General features: G+C 44.0%; 1 protein-coding gene across 1 annotated transcript; it reads left to right on the forward strand.

Annotated features, from left to right (window-relative positions):
• The first annotated feature begins 4793 nt into the window (after window positions 1-4793).
• Window positions 4794-24500, forward strand: LOC146200928 (uncharacterized). The gene is made up of 5 exons (XM_084592994.1): window positions 4794-4948; window positions 10442-10503; window positions 11606-11695; window positions 13079-13105; window positions 24344-24500. The coding sequence occupies exons 1-5, from the start codon at window positions 4876-4878 to the stop codon at window positions 24401-24403; spliced, it is 312 nt and encodes a 103-aa protein (XP_084449120.1). The 5' UTR covers window positions 4794-4875; the 3' UTR covers window positions 24404-24500.
• Window positions 24501-26150: the final 1650 nt, after the last annotated feature.

Genomic DNA, 26150 nt, shown 5'->3' on the forward strand with positions numbered 1-26150 from the left:
CGAGGGATTCTAGTGTCCGAGATGAAGACACGTTCGCGATCATGCGCACCTGTGGTAGTAGACGCTGCAGGAAGAGTTCCCGCAGGAGTGCGCTGTCGTGTGAAGCAGCGGAGTCTCCAGCCAAGGCGGTCATGTGACACAACAGCTCGGTAAGCTTGCGATCTCCGAGCCTTTCTAAGGTAAGGCGCTGCTGCAGACGACGCGGCTCCATTTAAGGAGTTTGCTGGATTAGCGTCGCCCAGAGATGATGGTAACGGCGATCGGAAGGCCGAGAGCGCATGACGTCACGAAGAATCGCCGAAGTAGTAGGCATGAGCGCTCTAATGATGTTTTCGAACATGGTCACCTGCGAAGTGATACAGTGCCGGCGAAACAATGCCTCGGTTGTGAGGAACCAAAATTCCGAGTCCGATGACCAGAATCAGGGAGCTTGAGAGCGGAGACCGCGGACTCATGACATGCGCCATGTGAGGCGACAGAGACGGTACATGAGTGGGGGAATCCGTGGCCATGGCTCACACAATCGAAGATAGGTGGGATCTCGAGCTCCGGGCGCTGGTAGGACTAGCGAGCAGCGGATGCAAGCGCATGGCAGGAGTAGACAGAGAAGACGCGAAGTCCGGAGTCACCAAAAATGTGGAGATGAACCACAGACACTCGTCATCGGGTCCCCACAAATATATTTTGGCAGGCCCCGCTGTGCCAGGCGGCAACGGGACAACGAACCTCCGGCATGAAGTCCTGTAGCCACGTAGAACGAACTGCGCGTGCTTGGCAGGCGTGCTGAGGCTGTCGTCTTCTTCGCCGAGACGACGATGGCATGTCACAAGCCCTATACATCTGGCATGCCGATCTTGAGTTTGGAGCAAGTTGTCATTCAGAATCCAGCATTTACTGAAAGAAGAAAATTGTCGAGGACAGTTTTTATTTCAGGGCAAGACAAATGATCCACCTAGACAGGCTAATCACATAAGAAATCGATAAAAAGTGACAACTGCATCTGCACAACTGCAAAACCGTGCCTACGCAAGAACATGCGCCTACCCTTCATGCATGCGCAATTGCCTTGGAGTGAAACGACCCAATGTTTCTCCAAAAAGCAAATAGCGCCCGCGTGAATCGACAGAGGAAAGGACATATTTCTCTTTTTTTTTTGTCTTGCCTTTGCACCATTTCTATAACAGGTTACCAAGAACTCTGCTGGCTAACCGCAGCTAACCGCTAAGGCAAGAAGAGACGCCTGATGCGACGGAGTAGCGTCGCCGCTCAGAAGGCCTTCCAGATGAATGGCGGTGTGGCCACGACTTCCAAAGGATTGCCATGGCTCTTAATTGGGTTAGTTGGTTGCTATATTCGGATATAGTGGCTAGCGCACAAGGAAGATGCACACAGACGCGGCTGAAAGTGCAGGCGACAACAGCGGGGCAAGTCGAAAACGATAACCGAAGATAAATAGAGGAGAAATAAAGAAAAATAGGCTCGTTATAAATACATTCTTTCCAGAGTAAAGTTCAGTTTCAAGAATACAGTGTGTCTTGTTCCCACCACCTTCTATATCCGTATTCTTTGTGTGCTGGCCACTATGGTCCGAATTCGAAAGAGTGGTCGTTGGTAGAAAAAATTACACCCGAGAAAGTTTTATACAAAATTACATCTTCATATACATATGTACACACGCTAGTTTTTAGTAAAGAAATAGTTTACGAAGATCATGTTTGTATCTTTGAATAGCAATATTTGTTTCGACTTGAGTCATCTGGTGTTTGCTGAAACATTTGAAAAATTAGACGCTTACGTTGCCTAAACCTATATACTTCCTGAGGGCACTTTAGGCGGAGTGTCCCCTCAATAAGATTTCTTTCTCCATGCCACCAGGTAGCACGCATGCTATGTGAGGGCTCGATTGAGAATTAAACGAGTATACAACAGCGCTTATATATTTTGCTGTGATATACGCCTTCCTGCACACGTGTATGATCACTTTACTCTTAAAACATTTTGAGGTTTGTGCGAAACAAGGCAACTTTAGAAACTGAAAATTACTATAACTATGCTTCTTTTTGCCCCCCAAAAAAATTATAAAAAAAGAAATTTTGCTGCCGCCGGACGAATCCCTAAAAGCCCAATCGAGGATTTTGCGTATTCATGTCCTTTATTATAATCCTGAAATGAAAACATATTACTATTATCTAAGCAAGCCCATTGACTTCTCCCGAGTAAAAGCTACGAGAACAAATGATAGCAACACCTGCGCTGTAACGCCTAGACCACATCTGGACATATCCTGTTTCAAAACAAAAACAATTTGAGGAACACTTAAGCTCCGCCCTTACGACAAGCTCTCGCCCTGTAACCCTTTTATTTACACAATCATTGGCACACAGTCGAAAATACAAGTTCAAGTGAAAAAGCAGACGACATTTATATAGTCACCAAGCCGCTTTTCCTCCTCATTCCCAAGCCGTATATGCTTGCCTTGTGTACCCTAGTCAATAGCTTGTCTGGGCCGCAACATAACTCTCATTCGTTGAGATTTCGCCTAAAACCCAGAAATGTTTCTCTAACAAAATAAATGTATTTATAAAAGTAAAGCATTTGGGTCAGCCGACGACAGTATTCAGTTGGGAGGGGTCAGTTTGAAATTTCCCCGTGAGATCAAGTGACTATGAAGCCTTGACTGCCAAGAAATAAAAATTATTCGCTCCCCGCCGTCAACAGCGACAAGGTCGAATATGACTTTTCTGCGATGCGAGATCACTGTCGTGTAAAAATGAGCCAGGTCCAGCTGTTTATGGGTGAGGAATGAAGACAGCTCACCAGTGACAGTCTTCTTTGTTGGCTTGAGCTGCATTCCTTAGAATGTCTTTAAAAGTGTTGGTTCACGTTCAGTGGCTGCTTTCCCTGATGGGGAAAGCAGCCCATCGGCGTCTGCGTGAAGAACCGGCAGATAATAAGCGCATATGCGCGTACAAAGCATAGGACACAGAAAAGGGATATAAATAATAGTAGAGAAGTACAATATTTAGGAATAAAGGCAACACTGAATTTTTTGCTTAAGCATGCTTTTAAACAAGATTCAGCAAAACTATTATGATCGAGTATATGTCTTAAAGGAATTAAAAATAACAAAGAAAGACTCGGTAAAGCTGCCTTATATGAGCTACAGATATCTAAAAATCGCAAAGTAAAACAACATATGAGTGAGAATTACTACCGAAGTAAGAACGCATCGTGACCATTTACATGAAGTGTTCGGTAAACCGGTGTACGTACACATTAGCGCATCTCTGCCATGCTGGACTTCTCTAATAATGGGCCGGTCTACAAGCCCGTCGCCGACGATGAAAAGGTGTGCTCGGTATAAATTGAAATTTAACATTTTAAGGCTACATTGTATTCGCTACCTAAATCTAATATTGCTATCGACATCAGACAGAAATACCGAAAACAACAGTACCAGTGATTTTCGTTTCGATTTCTACACTGTCTGCTTCCTACATTTCGCTTCTTGTTAGCATGGGAGGTTCCAGTGAAGGTAAATAAATTTCAGGCTTAATACAAGTACCTTCCTGTCAGTGCTCTTTTACACTACCGTAAAACAGCAAGGAAGCAAGTCATTCAGGTCAGTGCTTTTCACTGACGTGCGGTACTCGCATTTCCTTCCTAATATTGCGTGCACATTCCGCAGAATGACTGTAAGGATCACTTCTTCTGGTGATGTCAGGGACTAAAAATCATTAGGCATTAATTTCATAAATAAACTTTAATTGCCATAGCAATTCTACATTCAACGTTTTGATGCTGGTATTGAGATTGTGTCCGCACTTTTCCAGTGTAAGATAATGTACATTTTGTTTAACATTCTAATAACGCAAATTACGCAACAGCATGAATAGCGATACGGTTAATGTGACTATTTGCAACTTTTGAATTCTTCTTAGCTCTTTATTCGATGGATTTCTCTCATTTCGAAGGAAACTCCTTATATACCCTTATTAATAATTCAGCGAAACGTGCGCTCGCTGTTAACAATTTACGCATAAAAAATATATATATATAGAACCTCATTCACAGCTGGGAGTAGGTCTTTCAGTACTTTCTATGCTGCGGCCGTGTCAATTTGATCAATAAGTAAGGCAATACCTTTTTTTATAGGATGCCTATGTCTTACAGCAGCCTCATTATTGTCCACGCATCGCTGAAAGTGGAAAGTCCAATGACCTTGAAAGTAATAACAGGGGAAGATTGCTCTTTTGAGTTCAGTCGATTCAAACAGCGAGCTAGTTTTTTATCCTCTTCCCTATTATAAAATTAGGAGGACGCTTACACGTCCCCTAAGAGCAGACGCGATGGTGCCTTTAACGCTGTCTTACCATCATTGAATGTTTGGAAGTGAGATAATGGTTAGATGCGGAGAAATGTGGAGTACGCAATGCTTACTAGCGAACTTGGCGCCTCAGTGCGGATTACATCGAGACTAATTCGTCAATCAGATCGTTATGAAAACAGAGATAGAATCAGGAAGGCGGGGCCATACTGGCGCATATTTAAACGATGCGATGCGTGTAACGCCGCGACGACATTTCTTTTTGCACGACTCTCTTGCTTCTTCAAAACTAAGAGATTTTTTTGTGGGTACTCTGATCGCCTAATTTCTTTTTATGCCCCTACCAGCAAGAGGAGAATAATTATGCGTGAGCACGTCCGCCACGTATTGCGAAACACTTGGCATGGCGTCTCTCGTACTGGTCAAGGGCATCGGCAAAGAGAGTGCATGCATATATAACTGGTGTCTGCGTGCGCTTATTCAATCCGCCTTCTCTCGAAGTCCTTGTACTCACCTCGTTCTTGTCTCGTAGACCTCACTCGTCTGACATGAAGCTTCTGTTCGTGTGTGTGCTCGTCGTGACTGGAGCTGTCGTCGTCAAGGGTGCCCATGAAGTCTGCAGTAAGAAAACCTACATTTCTTTTATACCGCGTGTACTAGCAACATTTTACCTGGGTGTTACAAAATGCGGTGTGCCCTAGTCCCAACAGAACCTAAAGAGCATTGCTGAATTTCCGCTATCCTAGTCTGCAGCACTGCAGCATTTATTTGTTCGCTATAATAATGAATGTTAAAGAAAAACATTCGTTACTTTTTATTCATCTGCTTGATTGAAAAAGAGTAAATGCACATGTTGTAGATCGGCCCAGAAACTAGCTATCTATTTTGTTGTCGTCAAGCAACAATTTACGTTGCTTTATTTATTGACCTTTTAGAGTCCGCGAAATAAAAAAAGGACAATTTGATGAAAGGGCAGAAGCTTCAGCGCTCCCAGTTGACCAGTCAATTAACGAGGTTCACTTTTCTCTACAATGCTACCCTGAACGGAGTTCGGTGTTCTTGATTGGTGAGGCGTAAACGCCAGCAACTGTCCCAAGTGAGGTGTAAACCGTGAGCAAGCAGAGCATTACGGTACAATAGATATCCCTGCGTCATGAAAGTGTGCTACGAGGAACATACCCCCAAGGCTGAATTTTTCCTTTGTAGTCCTCAGTGTTCTGGCTTGATTCCACGAGTTAAGAATGTATCTAGTATGAATAACATGTTTACGTCCCGTCACTTCGAAGCGCGACGCGTCATCGTCGTCGCTGGCACAGTGCACCCGATAGGGACGCTCTACGATACCTGGTCTCGAAAAATATTGTAGGCTCCAAATAAATACCTGGACAGAGCAGCGCTTCATTGTTACTGCTCTAAGCGATAAGCATCCTCTTTACGAAGGAGTAGACGGCCAAAATGATTCTTCTGTTAGGAGTCGCTGGCGGGAATAAAAGGCCACAATAAAAGTAGCAATTTTGACCCGTTTGATGCCGACTAGCCGTCTTTATTATTATGAAGACTTCCCTGGCGCTACGGCAATGACTTTCCAGACATCCAGGCACCAAACTTATCCTATAAGTGAAGATATGGAGACAAACATCGTGGCATTAATGACTGCCAATCCTGTCGAGAGTGTTAGTCATAAATTTTTGTCATAAGGACGTGGAAATCACATGCATGGTGGACCATGAGGGGAGAAAGTTTCAGCCGTTTGATCTTGAACACCACCAGAATTTAGAAAGGAATAATTGTCAAAGCTGAGATGGCCTCAGCAACTTAAGTTGGATAAAGTATGATGAGCCATGCATTTCTAAACACGTCCTCTGGACTCATGAAAAAAAGCTTTCCTGAAACGCGCAAGGGAATCACAATGATATAATGTTGGAGCACAGGAAATCTTCACTATCTGGCTCAATCGCAAAATTGGTACCTGTGGTCTTTTAACGTCGGCTGCGTACATTTTGCTTCCATCTTCGATCACATGCTCACACGGCAGCACTACAACAACGAGGTCTTGAGGAGGCCAGGGGAAAATTTCTGCAGTGACCTTTCTCTGAATCATCTTCGAGACTCTTGGTCGAAGAACAATGGGCGCCTCCGCACAGCGAATTCAAAAGTATCTTAATGAGGTCTTCCGAAAGCGATGGACTGCGCAGCTCGAACTAGTGTTATGACCTTTAAGTTCACCGGACATGAATCAACTTGTCTTGTTCTTGCGGCAAAACGTGAAAGTTTCGGTATATCGAACCGAGACAGCCACGACAGACAAACTAAAGGCGAAAATTGCAGAGATCTCTTTTACGAAAAAGGTGTATATTGTAAGCTATCACACAAATCAAGTTTGTGCGAAGTAGCTGCACCACATACCGTACGATATTCCCACACGTGTGTTATCAGACAACTCTAATAAATAAAATTATATAATCTATGTGATACCAGGATCTACGCGATAAACAATTCACATTACACACTCATACAGAATATCAAATTGTATGATATCGCAAAGGCATAATAAATTGTAAGCTAAATTGTAAGCTAAATCCATGCGACAAATCAAGTTGATATGTAACTTTGTCAAGCACAGCTAGCCCTAGCCACACGTCATAAGACACTGCAAATTAGATGATCGTCGCTGCCTTGAGGAAATATTTAATAGGTAGGCAATGTGTACATTGATCTATGACCCATGCTTCTTGTAAAATCATTCAATTATTTATTCTTACTCACACCAGATGGGAAAGAATACAAGTAACTAGCTTATTTAGCTCTTGTGGCAGTTGATGTCCGGCGGTTTTTGGATGTATGTATGTATGTATTCCCTGAAAGTAGCGGCAAAAATGAAATAAAAGTGCCGAACGACGGATTTCAACACACTTCCACAACGTATGCATTTTCTAAGAACACAACAAAACCGGCTATATTGGTTCTTGCATGAACATTAGTAGCACGTGCGTGACCCGGCCTTGCCGAATCTTCGCCGAAAAAAGTTTGGATCCGCAAGTCCTTCCAACTGTTATTTTCTGTAAGATATGAAGACAGCGAGCCTCATGATCCCTAGAATGCAAACTGCTCTACAACTCTGTTGTGCATGCGGCAACAAATATCTCAAGTGTAATTGCTCTTTAATCTGAAGTCCATGCTATCTCAGATTAATGCTAATGGTATGTATATATCATTGCATGTTGGTTTGACGCCCTCAAGGCGACTCAGACTGACACTTGCCGCCGTTGCAGACAGCCGCTTTTTTTGTTCTTCCTCGATTGAAAACTGCAGCCCCATCAGAGCTAATTATTCGCTGAAACCAGAAACATAAATGTAGATTTGCGTTTGATCATCAACAATGATGCATAATGTACACCGAAATTCCAGAACACCTCAACAGTAGTGCAGCAGCAGAAGTATTCAAGAGATGTCAATCCTGTATCGTTTCAGGAGGGGCTTGTTTGAGCAAATTTGATAATATGCAAAAGATGGAGAGAGCCACACCTCAGGAGTTTTATCGTAGAGCATACGTAAAATAACGATTGATCTGCATGACGTGAGCTGGTGTTTTTGTTGTGTTGTTCGGAAACGGCAGTGATCTCGAAAAACCGTAGACGCGTTTATCCACATCTTTTTATTATCTGTTGCTGCACTACATGATGCCCATTTTGTCCTTCCATTACAGTTTTTGTACCTATATTTTCGTCGCTGCTGTCTTCGCAATGGATAAAAAAATTGGTATTTTTTTATCATTGGTGTTAACATATTGAATCTAGCGGCACATATCATAGGAGCGGCGGGGGCCTTTAGCAAAATGCGTCCGTGGTAAGCTATATTGTTTGTGAAGCCTCTTTTGTATGCTTTTCTGTTTGTCGTCACTGTCAGCGTAGGTGACAGCTGAGGTGGTCGCCTCGTAGGGGAGACCTTAATTTCTCGCAACTTCATCGTCAACGTGCAAAGGAGTCTTAAAAGGCCGACGTACGGCCATCAGTATAATAGCATTGAAGGAAGTTTCGTCATCCTTTGAGTATGTGGCACGTCTCTGGCGCGTCTCGGGCTTTTCATGAACAAATGCTGACAAGGAATGTGTTGAGCTTGCCGGACAAAGAGAAGAGTGACGATGAAAAAAAAAAGAAAACCATGCTAGCAAGATGCCTGCGCTTCAGTGACTTACGGAGTCAAGTATGGCACACGCAGCGTCTGCAGCGATTCATCAGTGCCGGCACCCCTTTACGTTTTCTACGAAAGGCAAACCCTCCGAAATGTTAATAATGGACTGCTCCACGGAAGGGAATTTCGGAAAGTGTTTTCTCTTCCATAGCCCCGCCGCTGCCTGCAAGTATCTCTGGCTCAAAAGACGGCTGTATGCATGGTCGCTTGCGGTCTTCACTTTCCTATTATCGAGTGGGTCTTCGGTAGGTCAGCTACGCCAGATCCCCATGCGCGTGCTCTCACATTGTCAGCGTGGTTTGGCTCGTGTTGTGGTAGCTGCCTCCTGTTTTGCCTCTGTTTAGTTTGGCCCCCAGGGACCAGATTTCATTTTCAGAATGGACAATGCGCGGTGAAATTATTGTTATAATTGTTATAAGAGGTTTATTTACCACACAGAACATGCAAAACGTGGGAAACCTCACAGGCCGGAATTAGTGCATTTTAATCCTATATACTGCTCTAAGTAGTATTGTTGTATCGGTGGTGGTGAAAACCTTTTGATGAGCCGGGAATTATTACAATAAAAAATGTAGACATGCTATTGATCCCGGCTGGTGGCCGACAGACCGTGCCATATTGCTACCGTTCCAGCCTGGTCGACTAGAGCCTCCTCTGTGAGGGCGGCTCTGAACTGGACATCGCGATCTCCCATCCAACTTGTTCCATGAGACCCAATCTGGCCGATGGGTAAAATTCTTCACAGATTAACGTATCTTCAAAAGTGGCGCTCGGGAACTCGCAACGCCAACATCAGGGTGCAGTACTGCAGTAGGATGTTGAGTTCGGCTAGTTGGTTGTAATTCATTTTACATAAAAAAAACAGCACAAGGGACGAAGCTCAAAGGAATAGCAAGCATACTGATGAGCGCTGACTCGCAACTACAGTTTTATCCAGTAAAACAAAACATATGTATTGAAGAGGGGTTTACTGGGGGTTGTTCGGAGGACTGGAGACAGAAACCGGCTACGCAAGACGTGCGTAGAGCGAAGCACAATCTCATCCGAACAAGACAGCCTGAGCTTTCAATGCGCGCCTTTTTTTTTGTTGTTGTTGTTCTGAATAAAGATGTAGTTATCAGTAAGCGCTTGCCTGGGTGCTTCCTGCTCCTTTGTCCTTCGTCCCTTGCATTGTTTTTTTTTTAATTTTATCTCAAATGAATTCCAATGGACGCATAGATGGGGGGAAGAGTGTCACCTGCGCTGGGGAGTGATAAGTACGGGCATGAAGGTACTCCATGTTACCTGTCATAGTTAAGAAGGGGTGTAATGGAGGGTAGCAAAGTCTTTTAGCGGTAGTGTAGTGCGATGTCGTTGTACATGTCTGCGAATCTCTGACGCTGTCTTAATACTCGGTATCTGTCGCTCGGTCGATGTATGCTAGAACCGAGAAATTTGCCGCTTATATTAACGTTATAAATGGGTTTGCCTGCATTAGCGCTAGAAACGCAAAGCAGTGGCTCTTCTCGCACCCGCTTCTTCAGAGTATGACGTTGCAAAGTTGGCGGCATGGTGATGTGCGGATCACATTCGGTGAGGTTTCGCGTTAAAATTGTGTCATTCGAGACAGGTGTTCCTTCCGTGAAAAGCAGCGCATAATCCCTTTACACGCCTCCATATAGTCAATTCCTGACACCCTTCTCGAATCCATCGTGAACTTTTCGCTCTTAATTTAAACTTTTTGAACGACTGGGTGTAACCGCCCATCTTAAGCAACGAAGGGAATGACACCAATGTAATGTTTGGTATAAAATACACCCGCCACCTAATTCATAGTTGCACAGTTGTTACTATGATTCACAGAAATACAGATTCCATGACTGTAAATAACTAAGTTCAGACTCAGGCAATAAAAGTAACTTCTAATTATTTGCCCTTTTACAGGCCTGAACCAGGACCAGATAAAGGCACTCTTGAAGTGTATGGGAGATCATGTTCACTCAGAGGTACTGTTCAATCTATTATTCTGTATGTTGTACATCGGGGCAACCGGAATCATACCATGGACGCAAGATTCCTAAAAAATTCTCCTACTGAAGGAAAGCAAGAAAATTTTAGGGTGCTCTGCTTGAAAGTTTTCCATCGCCAGATTAAGCTCTTTTTTTCTGTTTACAGTCCATTCAATTCAATTATTTCGTTTCCTTTTGAAGCGAGGACGCGGGACAAAAAGCCGTGAGCTAAAAGGTACATCATAGTGTAGCTAAGAGAATCCTAAACTTATTGGCATATCTAAAATATATTTTGTTCATGAAAGCAAAAAATTCATAGACCGGAAAGATGTGAAAAAATGATGCTGAAACGTATAAAAGTAAAAGTATAAACGTATAGTCAAAAATAGGTGCGGATAAAATGTAGAGAACAAGATTTGTACCTTTTGTTGCCAGAAACCTTTACTTAAATTGTAGAATTGTTGATGCACACATTACAGCCGGCAAAAGATAAATGGTTGGTTATGCGCGACGCCTTGACATACTCTTAAGTGCAAAGCAATGGTCAACCCCGGAATGCCTCACAGAAAACTCTCCGCTGTCCTGCTGCTGGCACAGAATTCCTCGGAACATGAGTAGTATACCTTCACAGAATTGACCAAAAACTGAATCTCTTCTGTGACGGTAGGGACAAATGCGAGACAGACAACTGTCATTAATGTCGGCTAGATGGAGAAATCTCTCCACGTACTATAAGACGAATATTGACCTTTATCGACCGGTAACATACAAATTCAAGTTTGTGTGCTTTCAAATGGCGAAACGATTTTTGTTGCTATGCAGACCAGACGAGGACGCCACTTTTCGTGTCATACTTGCATCGATGACATAGTTTTGATATGCTTCGTAGGGAGCACGAAAATTTGTTTCCGGAAATGAAGCAGTGTGCTTTCGAAGCAGATGTTTCGCAGGACGTTGCTTGACAGAATATGGCACATTTCGCGGCACTGTTGAAATTTAACGGTTTAAAAAGGCACGATATGCCGAGTGAAGAGATTTCTGCGTGTTTTGCCATGTGACATGATCTCCGAAGTTTGTAAAGGCTGCTTGTTCCCCACAGTTCCGAGGAAAGGTGAAGGAAATCATCCAAAAACAAGGTGACAACGTGGCCGCACTTGCTAAGAGGCAGTGCAACGTTGGCGTGGACTTTGTGAGTACGCTGTTCTGACAATCTTAGCAAAAACTTTCTGATTTTGAAAATCGAATTATTGATAAAATGTTACTCGCTTTTTGCCGGTTATTAATAATTGTCATTTGAGCAGTCGTGAATACACTATGCCAATGCTTCAAACCCATAAACCAATAATATGTACAGCGGTACATGCACCCGCAAAACTTTTGAAGCGGTTTGAAATAAATTAGAGTTGACGAAAAAAGATTTACAGTAGTTTAGCTTGCCTAAGCACGAATATACATGCAGCATTTTTAGCACTTGTATAGATATGTTTTAAGTGGTTTTGCTCTGCTTTGCCGTGTTCTGCTGCGGTGAGCTAAATATTTACAGGGTGCTTCAGGCGCTTATCAGAATGAAGGAGACCTAACTGGGATCTCCTTAAGTTCGAGGAGAAGGACATTACCTCATCTCAAATTCCGACTCCGTAGCGGCGTTCGTAGCGGCGAACGCCGAACTTCTTGAATTACCGCAACCGTTGTGCGGATCGCGATCAAACTTGCGGGCGGGAACTGTGTGAGAACACAATAGTGCTAGCATTGGTGTCAAGACTGCCGAAATTGAGACACCCAGGTAAGTCATTGGACAGAAAATGGTAGAAAATGTGGGGCATGTCATGCATAAACTCGAAGGTAGCAAACGGCTCTAAGGCTTATGCAGAGGTCGTGAATTAGGATAGCAATGGCGGCTGTTGGTTCCTTCTGGTCTACTTTCTTATCATTCATGCAAGGAGAAGATTCCGTTGCAGGACCGGGCTGCATCGCAATTCGTTATATCGATTGATCCATCGAACGGGAGTTCTTTAAACGCCTACAGCACTGCTACGTTTTGGGAAGGGGTTTCAATTCGATATTGTAAGAGTTTACTCCAAGCTATAGTTCGATATAGCAAGAATTCACTGTTTCAACTTAGACTCTGGTCAAAGATTTTGAAATTCGCCTGTTTGCTCCTCAATTGGGCCCTTCATTACTTAAATGATACCTCACTCACCCAACCGCTTTTGTTGTTTCTTGTGAAGGAGCATTCCTAAAAAAAATCGCTGGCATTTGAAGCTTTGCACGGTGACCGAGAAACTACATTTGTTTAAATGTCCTGAGATAATGATATTCCGAACAATGCTCTAGCACTGTGTGTAATTTGTTTTAACAGATGAAGAAGGTGTCCAACAACGCATGCACTTTCTACAGTGCCTGCAAGGCTTATTTAAACTAATTCGATACTTCATATATCTTCTGTATAACATGGCATTGACTCAAATGTACTATTATATTTTTCTTGATAGTGAGACTGTATGAAAATGAAATTATATGCCAGGAAATTATCTGATATATGCCTCATAGTGATTTTGTTTCTATTTCATAGGTTGAGGTGCTCAAGACCGTTTTTTCTGTGAGTACAACTTTATTTTTGTTTACTGCATGGTACTTCACGCTGCTCATAGACAGTCGCCTGCTTTCTCGTCCATTCGTAAACAGCTGCTTTAATGAAGATTTTCTGCTCAAGTCCGAAACTAAACAAACTAAGGAGCGGGAGTGCTTTCAAAATAATGCCAACGCAATAAAAAAGAATCACATTCCTGCATTCCCGCGCCGCTATTTCGGTGCTCTCAACTATGGTTTGTGCGAATGAAATATACTGCTCTAGTGACTTGACGGCCCCAATGCAACGAGAGGCTTATATATAGACCATGGTTCTCACGCTCGCGTTAGGCAATAGCCTCTTTTATTTTCAATGACCGGTCAGGCGCTCTGGCGCGACTATTCAATATTGTTATCTAGAAGCTCGGGTTGTCGACAACGCTTCGTGTGACGCATCAAAAACTAGGTGTTCGTCGTGATTATGCGTATTTCCTCAATGAAGCGGCAACGCGCAAATTTAGGTAAAATATTGAAAACAGCGGACAAAAACGGCAGCCGGGGAATCGAAATACTAGAGAGTTATTGTGTACGTATGTGCAGTCTGCTTCACTGTTGTGTGGAGCCCACCACTGTATCAAAAGTTAATTAAACAAGCCGATAGCTCTCTCTATTTATTGACACGTGCCTAGCGCCGCGCGACTGCCGCGCTTGGTGCCGACGACGACGAAGCGTTGGTTGGCTCGAGAAGCGCCCTGGTACTCGACACTGTCATCGCAGCTAAAACAAAACCTGACCCTCAGGTCTTACCTTCACGGCTCCCTGTCTTGAGTCGTGTCTTGAGTCGTGTCTTGAGTCGTGTCTTGAGTCGTGACAATATGCTAAAAATCTCACGCGGGTTGAAGGTTCACACGGCACTACGAGCACACTTTACTTAAATAGGCTAGTAACTGCGCTGACCTAGATGCCACTTCATTTGGAAGCCAAGAAGCTCCATGAGCAGTATACAGCGCTGACTGAGATGCATACATACAGTACGAGCGGTATGTAGAATGTCAGAAATGACACACGAGGGAAGTTTCATAAGATCGTTTTCATTTAATTCCTAACGCTTGCTCCGAAAGGTATCTGTAGAACCGCGGAAATAGCATAAGCGCAGACACACAAGACGATGTGGGCTGCGGTGAGGATTCCCTCGCAGATGCATGCCCGACTGGTCGTATCGAGAGCGCGCTCCTCTGCTGTCCTCGTGGACGGCCGTGACACAAAAAGAGCAGAACTTTAGAAAATGAGTCCGATAGAGGAGCACTTCCCGCTGCTCGCGCACAAGAGCAAGCCTTGCAATGCCCCGTGTCGAGAAATCTTATCAACGCATCGAAGCGCCTAGTTATGGAGCTCGCTAGTGATCAAGCAGGGGATGCTACAGAGCCACGAGGCGCGGCAAGTTAGTGGAACATATTATCAATCACGGCCACCAGTACCTTTACTAGGGGACTTTGTCTTTCCATCTTTTTGCAGCAGTTTCGATTGCGTGCCTCAGCCTCACACAGGCGCTTTATTTCGATGCATACATGATGCTCACATACATGAATTTTTTTTTTTGACTGCAGTAACGTTCCTTTATTGGCAAGGGCTTCGCGTTCCGTCGTCAGGAACCTTGGAGAGTGATACATATTTGCCCTTCAGGGCGCTTATTCATGGCTGAAGCAAAGGTGAAAGAAACTCTTTCCAGTGTGTGCCTAATTATGCAGTTATTGCCGTGCCCAAATGAATACAATATTCAAGACAACGGATCAAGGTACCACTATCGAGTTGTAGTCGAAGGGGACGCATGGGAATTGTTCCTTGGATATCGTGATTCCTGAGTCAGCTAAGCTGCTGATCATGCAACTAGGAACCGATGTTGGTGACAAGCATTTATTAAACGGTTCTTTATCAGACGAGGCAACCTACACCAGGAAGCTCTTGCGGTTCCATGTCCATACCCGATCGAAAAGACAAGTGTGTCTGCGTTGGAAACTAGTTGATTTGGACAGCAAGCGTCAGGAAAGCGCCTACCTTCTGCTCGATAAAAGGTTAAATAATTATAAAACAGGCATATTTGTATGTTGACGTGTTTTACTGATGACAAGCCACAAAATCTCATCCCGCGTGCCAGCAGAATGGACGAAAAAGATAGCACACTAAACAATGTGCTGCAACTAGCAGCGCACCCAAGAGGGCGCTATCTCGACGCAGCGCTGGTGCGCCAACGGAGCACTCCATCGCGCTATTGAAGGCGGCGGTTGACATCCTTTGATCTCTGCGCCTGTGACCGCCCATGAATTATGGCCATGGTCAGGCAATCAAACGTGACTGTATTTCCTTGTTTTCTTTATTACTGATAAAGCCCTTGATACGTTTATGCTTCCACTGGCCCTATTTTCGACTAGAATGGCCGCTGCTCGGCGCCATACTGTTTCTCTGATTGGTTCTCAGAATTGTCACCTGTTTCAGATTTGCGGCGCAAAATTTTGAGCTGTCGAAATGGCTTTTCACGGAGACGTCAGAAGGGCGTGAGCTTGAAAACGGATTTTTAGCAGAGCTGTTCATGTTGTCTGGATGACAGCTACAAGTATTTGTGGAGGAAAAAAGAAGTTATAGATGGCAGGGAGGAAAGCACTTATGCTTTTATTATGAATGGGGTGAAATCTAGTGCTTTTTGTGAAGGGGCGCTTGCTGAAATCTTATTTGGCTGACTTTGTGCATCGAAAAATACGTCATGCATACACATCATTACGGTGATGACAAAATGATGTTTCATGACGTAAATGACCTAATGTCATTGCCTTAAATGACAGAAGTGGAGCGCTGTATTTGGGACTTCACTGAGGCGAGTGCATAAAACATGATGAATTTGATGTGGAGTATAGAGGCTGTTAGCTCACCGCTGTTTGGTAGACAATTAAACTGGTTGGTGAAGTCTATAACATTTTAAAATCTATAGCTTCTATATCTATACCCATGTATATATCCTCTAACAGCAGCGGCGGCAGCAACTACTACGACGGCCCCCGCGAAACAAGTTTGCGACGACCCGCCTCACCCTCCTCTCTCACATGCGCGTCCGTACGCGAGGCGGCGGCCCACTCTCTCCCCTTGCAAACCCGACGCGCAGACGGTCTCACAAATCCCTCCATGAGTCGCCCATATATATATATATATACCTTATACCCATATGTACCCATATATACCTTATTTTTTCCTTCAGAGTTACTTATAGTTGTCATCCAGGCAGCATAAATAGCTCTGCTAAAAATCTACAAGCTCACGCCCTTCTTACGCACCGCGATAAGCTATTTCTACAGCCCAACAGTAAGCTGAGATATGTTGTTGTAATAGCCGAAAACACTCATTAGGATACGTTTCAGTTGCGCAATCTTTCAGAGCAAAATAATAAAGATGAAAACTTACAGCCGCAAGAGGAGACTAGCTGTCCTCCTGTTGCAAATATTTGCCCTTATAGAGGAACCATCGACCCGCGAGGTTGTGGCTTAGTGCACCAAAGGCAGTCTGCCAACTCAAGTGGTTGATCTGCGCGAGACGAGGCATTGTAGTGAGCATCGCGACGCTTTAGAATTATCTGTGTGAATGGTTCGTGAGTGAAACAACCTGAGTAGTCATGATGTGTGGTGGCTGGGATAGGCACTCCGCCCTGACAGGCAGCGAGGCATTACCAGGCAAGGATTACCTTAAACGTCGGCCATAAACACTGCCTTTTTGTATAGCACTATTCACTCACCTAAATGTTAGTGAAATGAAGAACCTTGCCAAGATGGAAGAAGCAAGCAAAATTACTAACAGCTTTTTAAAATAAAGTTATGAATGCGCCATGTAGATTGCAGATGCGTGTTTGCCACGTGTGTTGTGTTTCATGTACAGTGTTGCTCAGGTAAGCATGTAGGCTCGCGATTTGCATATATTTTCAGAAAACAAAGAAACGTAATCCAGCGTACGTTATGACGATGCCCTCTACTCCCATGATGTTGCTAATTGACTTTTTGTGGTGAATGTTTTTAATAAATCAAGCAAATAATCGCCCTTTATTGCTGTGCATTTTACCGTTTCGACAATAAGGAATACGCGCACGTGGCGCCAACCCAGCTTTATGCCAAGATTTCCTCAGTCATCTTTCGTTTTTTTCCCTTTTAATGCAAAAGTATTTAATGGCTCATACTGCCGGCGTGCGTTTGTCCGGTCACACCACAGCTGTCAGTCAAATTAAGTCCACCAGAAACTGAAACTAACGTCATCAGAAAAACAAAAATCCGGTATCCACCGGGATTAAAGCCTCCGTCCCTCTCATCCCCGGCCGAGCTACACCAGGCTAGGGAGCGTGAAACACGCACATCATAATACTCCTTGCCAACCGTGAGGATGATAGTTGAAAATAAATAAACCTTGTCTATACTAGGAGTCGAACACCCAACCATCGGATTCCTAGCCGATCGCTTTACAAATTGCGTCACGCACGGGACTGTGAAAGCCACATCATAATTCTTTTTCTCTACAGTGATGATAATAGTCGCGATGACAATGCCGCTACAATTAGTGATAACGGCAATGATGGCATCAGCAGTGATAATAACAGTGCATTTAGCTGATAATAATTATGAGAGCAAACGTGATGTACCGTGTGCACCACCAACGCCCAGGCTTTCGCATTTCTGCGGTGTAGATTCCACAGTGCTCTCAGATTTGTTTTTACGTTTGTCCCCACCGGCACATGTACGGTAGCCTACTGGACTTGACCTAGTTAATCTCTATGCTATTCTGCTCTTCTGTTGAATTTACTGCCTCTATTTCTCAGACATCTTTCGCGTTTTGCAGGAGCCTTTCACGCATCAGCGCATGAAAATTTGGCCGACTAAGTGCAGGGTCCAGCGTGTGCCTTCCACTTAATGGGTAAACGCTTCATACGTTGGTACGTGAAAGGCTCCTAAAAACGTGAAAGATGTCTGAAGTTTGTGTGTGTGTATGTGTGTGTGTTAGTGTTTGTGTGTGTGGCGTACCACAAGGCCCACGCTTCTGCCTTCCACCCACACACGCATGCACGCACGCACGCGCGCTCCGAAATGTTAAAGATGTCTGAGATGTGGGTGAGTGCTACAACAAGGCCATCGCTTCGGCCACACACACACACACACACACACACACACACACACACACACACACACACACACACACACACACACACACACACACACACACACACACACACACACACACACACACACACACACACACACACACACACACACACACACACACACACACACACACACACACACACACACACACACACACACACACACACACACACACACACACACACACACACACACACACACACACACACACACACACACACACACACACACACACACACACACACACACACACACACACACACACACACACACACACACACACACACACACACACACACACACACACACACACACACACACACACACACACACACACACACACACACACACACACACACACACACACACACACACACACACACACACACACACACACACACACACACACACACACACACACACACACACACACACACACACACACACACACACACACACACACACACACACACACACACACACACACACACACACACACACACACACACACACACACACACACACACACACACACACACACACACACACACACACACACACACACACACACACACACACACACACACACACACACACACACACACACACACACACACACACACACACACACACACACACACACACACACACACACACACACACACACACACACACACACACACACACACACACACACACACACACACACACACACACACACACACACACACACACACACACACACACACACACACTCACACACACACACACACACACACACACACACACACACACACACACACACACACACACACACACACACACACACACACACACACACGAAAAGAAAAACAAAAAACATTTATCTGCGCAGCGCAGTCAGTAGCACACCCTAATTGACACTTCGAGACGACGAGCGTTGTCCTCGGACATGCACCATGCGATGTGCGCGGCGCCTCTTCTCCAGTGGTGGAGCTACTTCGCAAATCTGTCGATTCCTTCTGTTTACGACGAGGCCCTTAAACTTTTAGGTCCTCCATTTAGATGCTGCCGATAAATTAAAGTGAGAGGGCACCAGCTGGCGTTTATGAGGAGCAATACGAATATTTTATTGACGTTCTTGCTCCTCAGCTCTTCAGCTCTAACGCTCCTCGAGCCTCGTAAACTGGCTCAGCCTCTTTGTGCGTAGTTGCTGCCGATGTCCGACCGCAGTTGTGCCATGATACACTGAGACCGCAACACCACAACATATTTAACTCGCCTTCACCGCAACTCGAGGCGTCCGCATCAAGGTCAATGTCTGCATCGCGAAATGCACCGCAGCGACTCGGTTCCTAGAGCATCGTCATTTTTTACACTTGGCGTTAATTATAAGTAGCAGACAGCACCGCTTTTTTTTCTATCATTTTTTGTTTCTTTTTCTTAAGAATGTGTAACCTTATTGTGTGCTTACGGAACCTGGCACCATCCCACTGCACACATCACCGGTACGTCACAATGTGAAAAAAATGGCGAATTGTCTAGCATAGCGCCACACCTCAGAATTATTTATCGCTTTGCTAAGTGCAGCACGCTCCTACAGTTTGCACCTTCGCGCCCGCCAGCCCGGCTCACGCGGAAAAATAAACAATCCTAAACATATTATCATTTCTCCCATGTCACATGTGCCAAGCCTACAGCTATAAAATCACGGCCGCCAGAGATAATGTGCGCTCATACCACGGCTAAGAGCTGTAATATCGTGGTGCGTATGCGGTAGTGACGTGGCTTCTTATTTTGTTTCGATTTTTTTAGCTCGAATAAAAACTGATGCGCGTCTTTTCTCATTGCGATTAATCGAATACTGAATCCTGAAGATACTCTCCGATATTTGAAATCTCATTAAAATCAGTGTGCTTAATGAGGTAATAACTGTCGTTAACTAATTATTTTAACAAAAAATTACAGTGAGCAAGATGACTGCCAGTACTATGCTACATGGTTTGATCGCCTTCCTTCCGATGGCTCATTTTAGCCCCTGTCATAATTAAGCTGGGACACCCGATATGCTTGTCCGATTAGCAAATTAGCAGCCGCACGGAAGGTTATTGCGCGCATTATTATTTGTGGTAATCCAAGGTAGGCCGGATTCGCAATTTGTCTCTAGAATACCGGTGTTTGAAGCTGGCTGCTAGTGAAACAAGCTCTGGGGGTGGTATAAGTAACGAATTTTAATTGGTATAAGCTTTAACGCTGAGATGTGCTTCTTCTCAAATTAAAAGAAAAGAAAACAAATATTCAACGACAACTACACCAAATTCATGTATTACAAGTTTATTTCGGTTGTAAATTCACTTTCCTCGATATTTTTTGCATTGTTTAGGAGAAATATGGTACGCCTACCTCGCCATGGTAACTCAGGGGTTAAGACGGCCGGCTTCTGAATCGGAGTGCTCGGATTCGAACCCGACCGTAATAATACTTTTTGTTGACTGAGTTTCACTCGGACAGGTTTTGTGTTACGCAGTTAATCGAATTTTCTCATGGCATATTTTCTTTCTATAACAGGGGGCTACAAACCGATTGCATATTATATATAGATTTCAAAAAGACTTTCGATACCGTTTCCCACACATTTCTTCTCCACAAGTTATCCAATCTTGAATTGAAAGAGCATTGAACAAGGGTAGAGGGGGGGGGGGGGAAGCCTCAGTTCGCAGGTCGAGCCACGACTGCGAGCTGATGCTTCCCCATCTTCATCCTTAATCATTGCTCTTTCATGCCATGTAAGCCACCTTCTTCCTCTCGTTCTACCTGGATCTACTCTTGGCTTGATACACAACCTACCTTCCTGAATACAAACTAATTTATCAGGCTGCTTCCAAAAAGACACCATTAACGGTTATCATTCCATTGAGATTTCCGTACCTTAACGTGGACCGCAGCTGTCAGTGCTTGGACCGCTGTTGCTCTTGGTATGTATCAACGATGTTGCAGTGGCATCACTTTCAAAGTTCGAATATCCGCTTATAATTGCGTCTTCTAATGAGAAATCTAACATTATTTCGGATGACTGGACCTCCAAAATAACCTCGACAGAATTTCGTCTTGGTGTTCCACCTGGCTTATTAATATAAATGTGCCAAAATGCAAACATGTTTGCTTTACTCGGAAGCATAAACAAATAAATAGTAATTACTGTTTAACAGCGATATTATTACCCATCTACACGATGCAAAATACTGAGGGCTAACATTTAGCTCAGACTTGTCGTGGAACCGCCATCATGACAGCCTAGCTTTGAAAGGCAGTCAATTTTGAAATTAAAAAGAAAGAAACCTTAAACATGCACCTCTAGATATCAATTATTAATTGTACAATTATTGTAAAATTTTCGCCCTACTCTAGAGCACGCATGCGTTATATGAGACCAGTGCACACAAGATATCATTAGCGAACTTGAGTCGATTCAAAACCGCGCTGGAGCCATTCGTTTTGTGTCCCATAGCCATTCATTTCGAAACAACAGTGGCATCTGTTTACGTGCAAGGGTTCTCAGCAGTACGGCACTCCATCTTTACCATTCTTTCTAACCTACACACATTTCACAACGTCGTCGGGATCACCCCAATACGATTAAAGAAATATCAGCGCTTAGCTGAGCCTTTGCATAATCTTTTTTTGACACACATGCAGATCGTGGAACCTGCTCCCCTGCGGAATATATCTGCTTGTATCAGATTCCGCATTAATCACAGCGTTAAAGGCGACACTTGCTTCAGGAGTTGTCATTGGTCTGCATGGCAACCTTCTTCCGACACTTGCAGTTCACTTGCCATATTTCGAACTTCGTGTAATATTTTATGTGTTCAGATATGATAGCGCATTTCTTTTTCATTTGAAGTGTGCATTTAGATCGTCCTTTTGAAAGTATGCAGTTCTTATACGTCCTTATCGAATTTTCAGCATTTCCAGCGTTGTTTCTTGTATTATGTTATTTATTGTTCCGACCGTTGCTCCCGCTTCGTGAAACATATTGTCCACCTCCCTACTGTAATGCCCGTGCGGCCGAAGGGTAGGAACTCCGATAAAACAAATCAGAGCTCGTGATGGGAGTGAGCACAGTGTCCTCAACCGTTTATATGGCACGTTGTGTAAACCAATAGATATGGAGAACTCGCACCTTTTTCTCTTCGTGGACGCTGGCGCCTATTGTTACACTCAGGTGCATTCAGCATTCATCATCTTGCAGTTGTGGTACTCTCTATAGCTAACTAGCAAAGCCAGCAATTTTTTTTTCAGGAACGGAAGTTAGCTTAATTGGTACCACGGCGCCCCAATTTTTCAGCTAAGTGCTCCGCCAGTAGTACTGATATGAATTTTTATATTTTATGGCTCTTCTGCATCCTTGACACAGAAAACGATTTTAAAGTGCTTAATTCGTTTTTTTTATGTTGTAATTGTTCTAATACGGCACTTACAAACTTGTTTCGCAGTTTGAAAATAAATCTTTACATTCGTTCAAAAATTATTCTGAGTGGTATTTTCTCAGACAATTACTCATTTATTACTCGAACATTAGAATTATTAGATAGGAAGAAAACACTGCGGCCCTTATCAGACAACTGAAAACTTTTAAAGAACTTCCAGAATTCTGCAGAACTAAGTCTCCACTTCCACTTCTCTTATTCGCATTCTATTCCTCATGTTATTCCGGTCCGTCGTTAGAGTGGCCCGAACGTGTACCAGAACATACATTTTTCTTTGGGCGTATCTGACTATAGGACTCCAAGGAAATCTCAGGCAATAACATCGGAAAGAAGCGGCCTTGCACGCTTTTTTTTTTTTCACGTACGTTTTATTTTCGCCAAGGAAGGGAGACATGGCGAAAAAGGGGGACGGGAGAATAAGCTGCACAGAAGCAGCTTGACAACGCTCCGGCCACCCAGGCAACAGTGACACACTGTTTGGTATAACATTTTCTTCAATAATTGTAGAGAGTAAAATTCATTACACTGTCATATACAGATGCAAAATACAAATAATATATGATTGTGCGCAAAATTTCAAATTGAATATTATACAATGAGTAAAATAATTATTATAGGCAGATTCACAATGAGAAAAAAAATACAGGATAGAAACACATTTTTAATCTTTGATGCAAGCTATTTACAGAAATGTTTCTAAGATATGCTTTTTGCTCAGTTCCATTACGTACGGTTATGTTTTTCTTTGTGAAGTAGTTTAGTGTGTTTGCAAGTGTATGAGCAACACGTTTGCGGCCATAGTTAGTTCCCGAGAAAGGAATTTTCCATGGCAGTTGATGGCGGTGAGGGTAATGCTGTTTCTGTAGATTGGCTAGTGTGAGAGAAGAATCGAGCTTTCCTTGTACCGCTCTAGAGTAATTTCTTATGAGTTTGTACTTGTAAATATTGTCAGCTTTTACTATTTTATTTTTCTGGAAAAGAACTTCACTATGATCATTAAACGGTACATTTTCTATTGCTCGAACGGCTTTTTTTGCAACAAGATTAGTATGTTCAAATTTTGTGAAATCGTTTCTCCCCACTACGAGGGTGCAGTAGCTAAGATGTGACTCGAACAAGGCGGTATACAATAGCTTTCTAATTTTTGCTGGAAATAAATCGCGATTTCTATTTAGGATACCTACCAGTTTTCGCACTTTGGAGCAAACATGGTCAATGTGTCCGTTCCAAAGCATGTATTCAGAAAAAACAACGCCAAGTGTTTTCACAGATTTCGCTGTATCAATAACATATGGACCAAGAATAATGCTATCAGGCACTTTAACTGATTTACCTAGTGCACGAAATAGAACCCACTCTGTATTTGACTGATTTAATAATGTTGTTATTCTGGGCTCATTCTTGTATTTTAAAACAAACTGAGCTTGCATGGGGTAAAATACATTCCCGATCACTTCGCGTAAAAAAATATATTACAGTGCTTGTGCTGGCAGGCTACCGATAAGTTTCATATGTCATGTTTCAAGTTCCTATTAGACTTATCAATGAAAGCAATTATCACAAGCCATAGGCTGCGTTGGAATCTACAATGAGATGTACTTTTTTTGCTTTCAGACCGAGGAGTCGGCAGCCATCAGGCAGGCCTACAAGGAATGCAAGCCAGGCCACAGCTAACGTGGTTGTAGGTGTGCGAGGTGTGCAACGCAGTTCCCGAATCCCAGCATCAGTACTTCTGGAGAAGGTGGTGAAATAAAGTTTGCCGTTACCCCGATGCTACTGTTTGCTGTAGCAATAATTTGTGCGCCTCTCTGTTGCCAGACGCAATCCAAGACTGACCGTTGCACACACGGGCACACCAAGAAATTCCCAAATAAAAACTGACGGTTGGACCCTGTTGCAAAAATGGGCACGGGCGCCGAATAACGCCGAGGCACAGTGCCTTTTTCCATTGAGGGTCATGGATCTAGTGCACCAAATCAAGTATCCGCAACAGTAGTAGGAAACCAACAGGGTGTTCTCCTCTAGTCCTACTAAGTACGAAAATATTGCGACCACCCAGACCTTCTGCGTTCGGTTTTGCGAGAAGAGCCTGCAAGCCTGGTATGGAGGTATAACTCCTGATTATTACGTCGGCGCTCATCTCGGCAGATGCTTATATCACCCTATTTGCTAGCAATACGCGTAGCATTTCTTGCAAGAGCAGGTGTAATGTTTAGGGAGCTCTTTCTGGGCTTCACAGAATACGACCGCTGATCTCACAGCTTGCCCTCGTCTCTTTTTCGCCCATCATCCTATTTTTCATTTCCTGTCAAATATACCTATGCATATTCAAATAACTACGTACATCGCATAGTCCATGTGTGAAAAAGGCTCAAAGCTCGTTTATACTCCTCCCCCTTCGTCCACCTCTAACCAATGAAAGCTCCCTGCGCAGCGCCTTTTCCACTGAACGACCGTGTAAAAGGCTTGGCCCGCAAGAGAGATAGTCGTCCGCCGGATTACCGCTGCTAAATGTATAGTTGACCGAAAGAAACCTTCGGGTAATAGCGCAAGAGTCCATGTTGTCTGCTGTGGTGTCATAGATTTTCTACCTGCCACACGACAGGTGGCAAGGGCCATCTCTCACGGAAGAGATAATTGCAACCTTTTGTGGCTGCCAGGCCTCAAAAGGTTGCAATTTATTTCTCTCTCCCAGGAGGGAGAGAGAAATAAAGAGACCTCCTACAGTCGCCTTTAAAGGAGAGGGTGTTCCCCAGCTCTACTACAGCATGAGCAGAGTTCATCGTGAAGGAGTCATTTCCACACTCAGGCGGTTAAAGCCTTAATGTAGCTAAGTCCGTTTGACGTACACAGCAGAGGAACATACCTGCAGCAGTGGATAAGTGTTGCCTGCAAATTTCACAACAGCTGGCTGCGCATGTGAACTCGCATTACGCTCCGTCCGGTTCATTGGTCAAGCATTCTAGTATGAACGAGATCTCACGCTGAAAGCGGACGTCTGCACGTATAATGCGACTATTTCGGCGCGATTATCGTCGCGGTTCTTTAGTAAAAATAAATATGAGGTGCCTGGCCATTATAATCTGCGAGCTTCCAGTCAAACACCGCAATTCAACACAAGATTGCAAACTTGTTATAAGAACGGAAAGGGGAAGTATTTGTCAGAGTAAAAATGCCGTATTGAATGGTGTGTTAAGCGGGGATCCAGGCACGGGTAGCGGGCACTGGTAGCGAGCAGGACCGGAGCGGGGGTGGCCTAACTTGCAGTCAGCTGGTCCGCAAAATCACTTCCTCTTCCTCTTTCTCGGTGATCTGTCCACTCAATCGGAACTTCTTCTTTACAATCTGGCCCCCGCAAAGAAGAGCCATCCTGGCGACTCAAGGAATGCGGGATCGTAGTAAGGCTTCAAACAGCCGACGT

Source organism: Amblyomma maculatum, chromosome 2 (assembly GCF_055883805.1).
Source record: "Amblyomma maculatum isolate TAMU_Amacu chromosome 2, ASM5588380v1, whole genome shotgun sequence".
NCBI classification, from domain to species: Eukaryota; Metazoa; Arthropoda; class Arachnida; order Ixodida; family Ixodidae; genus Amblyomma; species Amblyomma maculatum.

Coding starts and splice junctions, on each gene's coding strand:
- LOC146200928 (XM_084592994.1), top strand. CDS start 4,876: ATGAAGCTTCTGTTCGTGTGTGTGCTCGTCGTGACTGGAGCTGTCGTC. Junction 4,949..10,441: donor GGGTGCCCATGAAGTCTGCA/GTAAGAAAACCT, acceptor GCCCTTTTACAG/GCCTGAACCAGGACCAGATA. Junction 13,106..24,343: donor TGCTCAAGACCGTTTTTTCT/GTGAGTACAACT, acceptor TTTTGCTTTCAG/ACCGAGGAGTCGGCAGCCAT.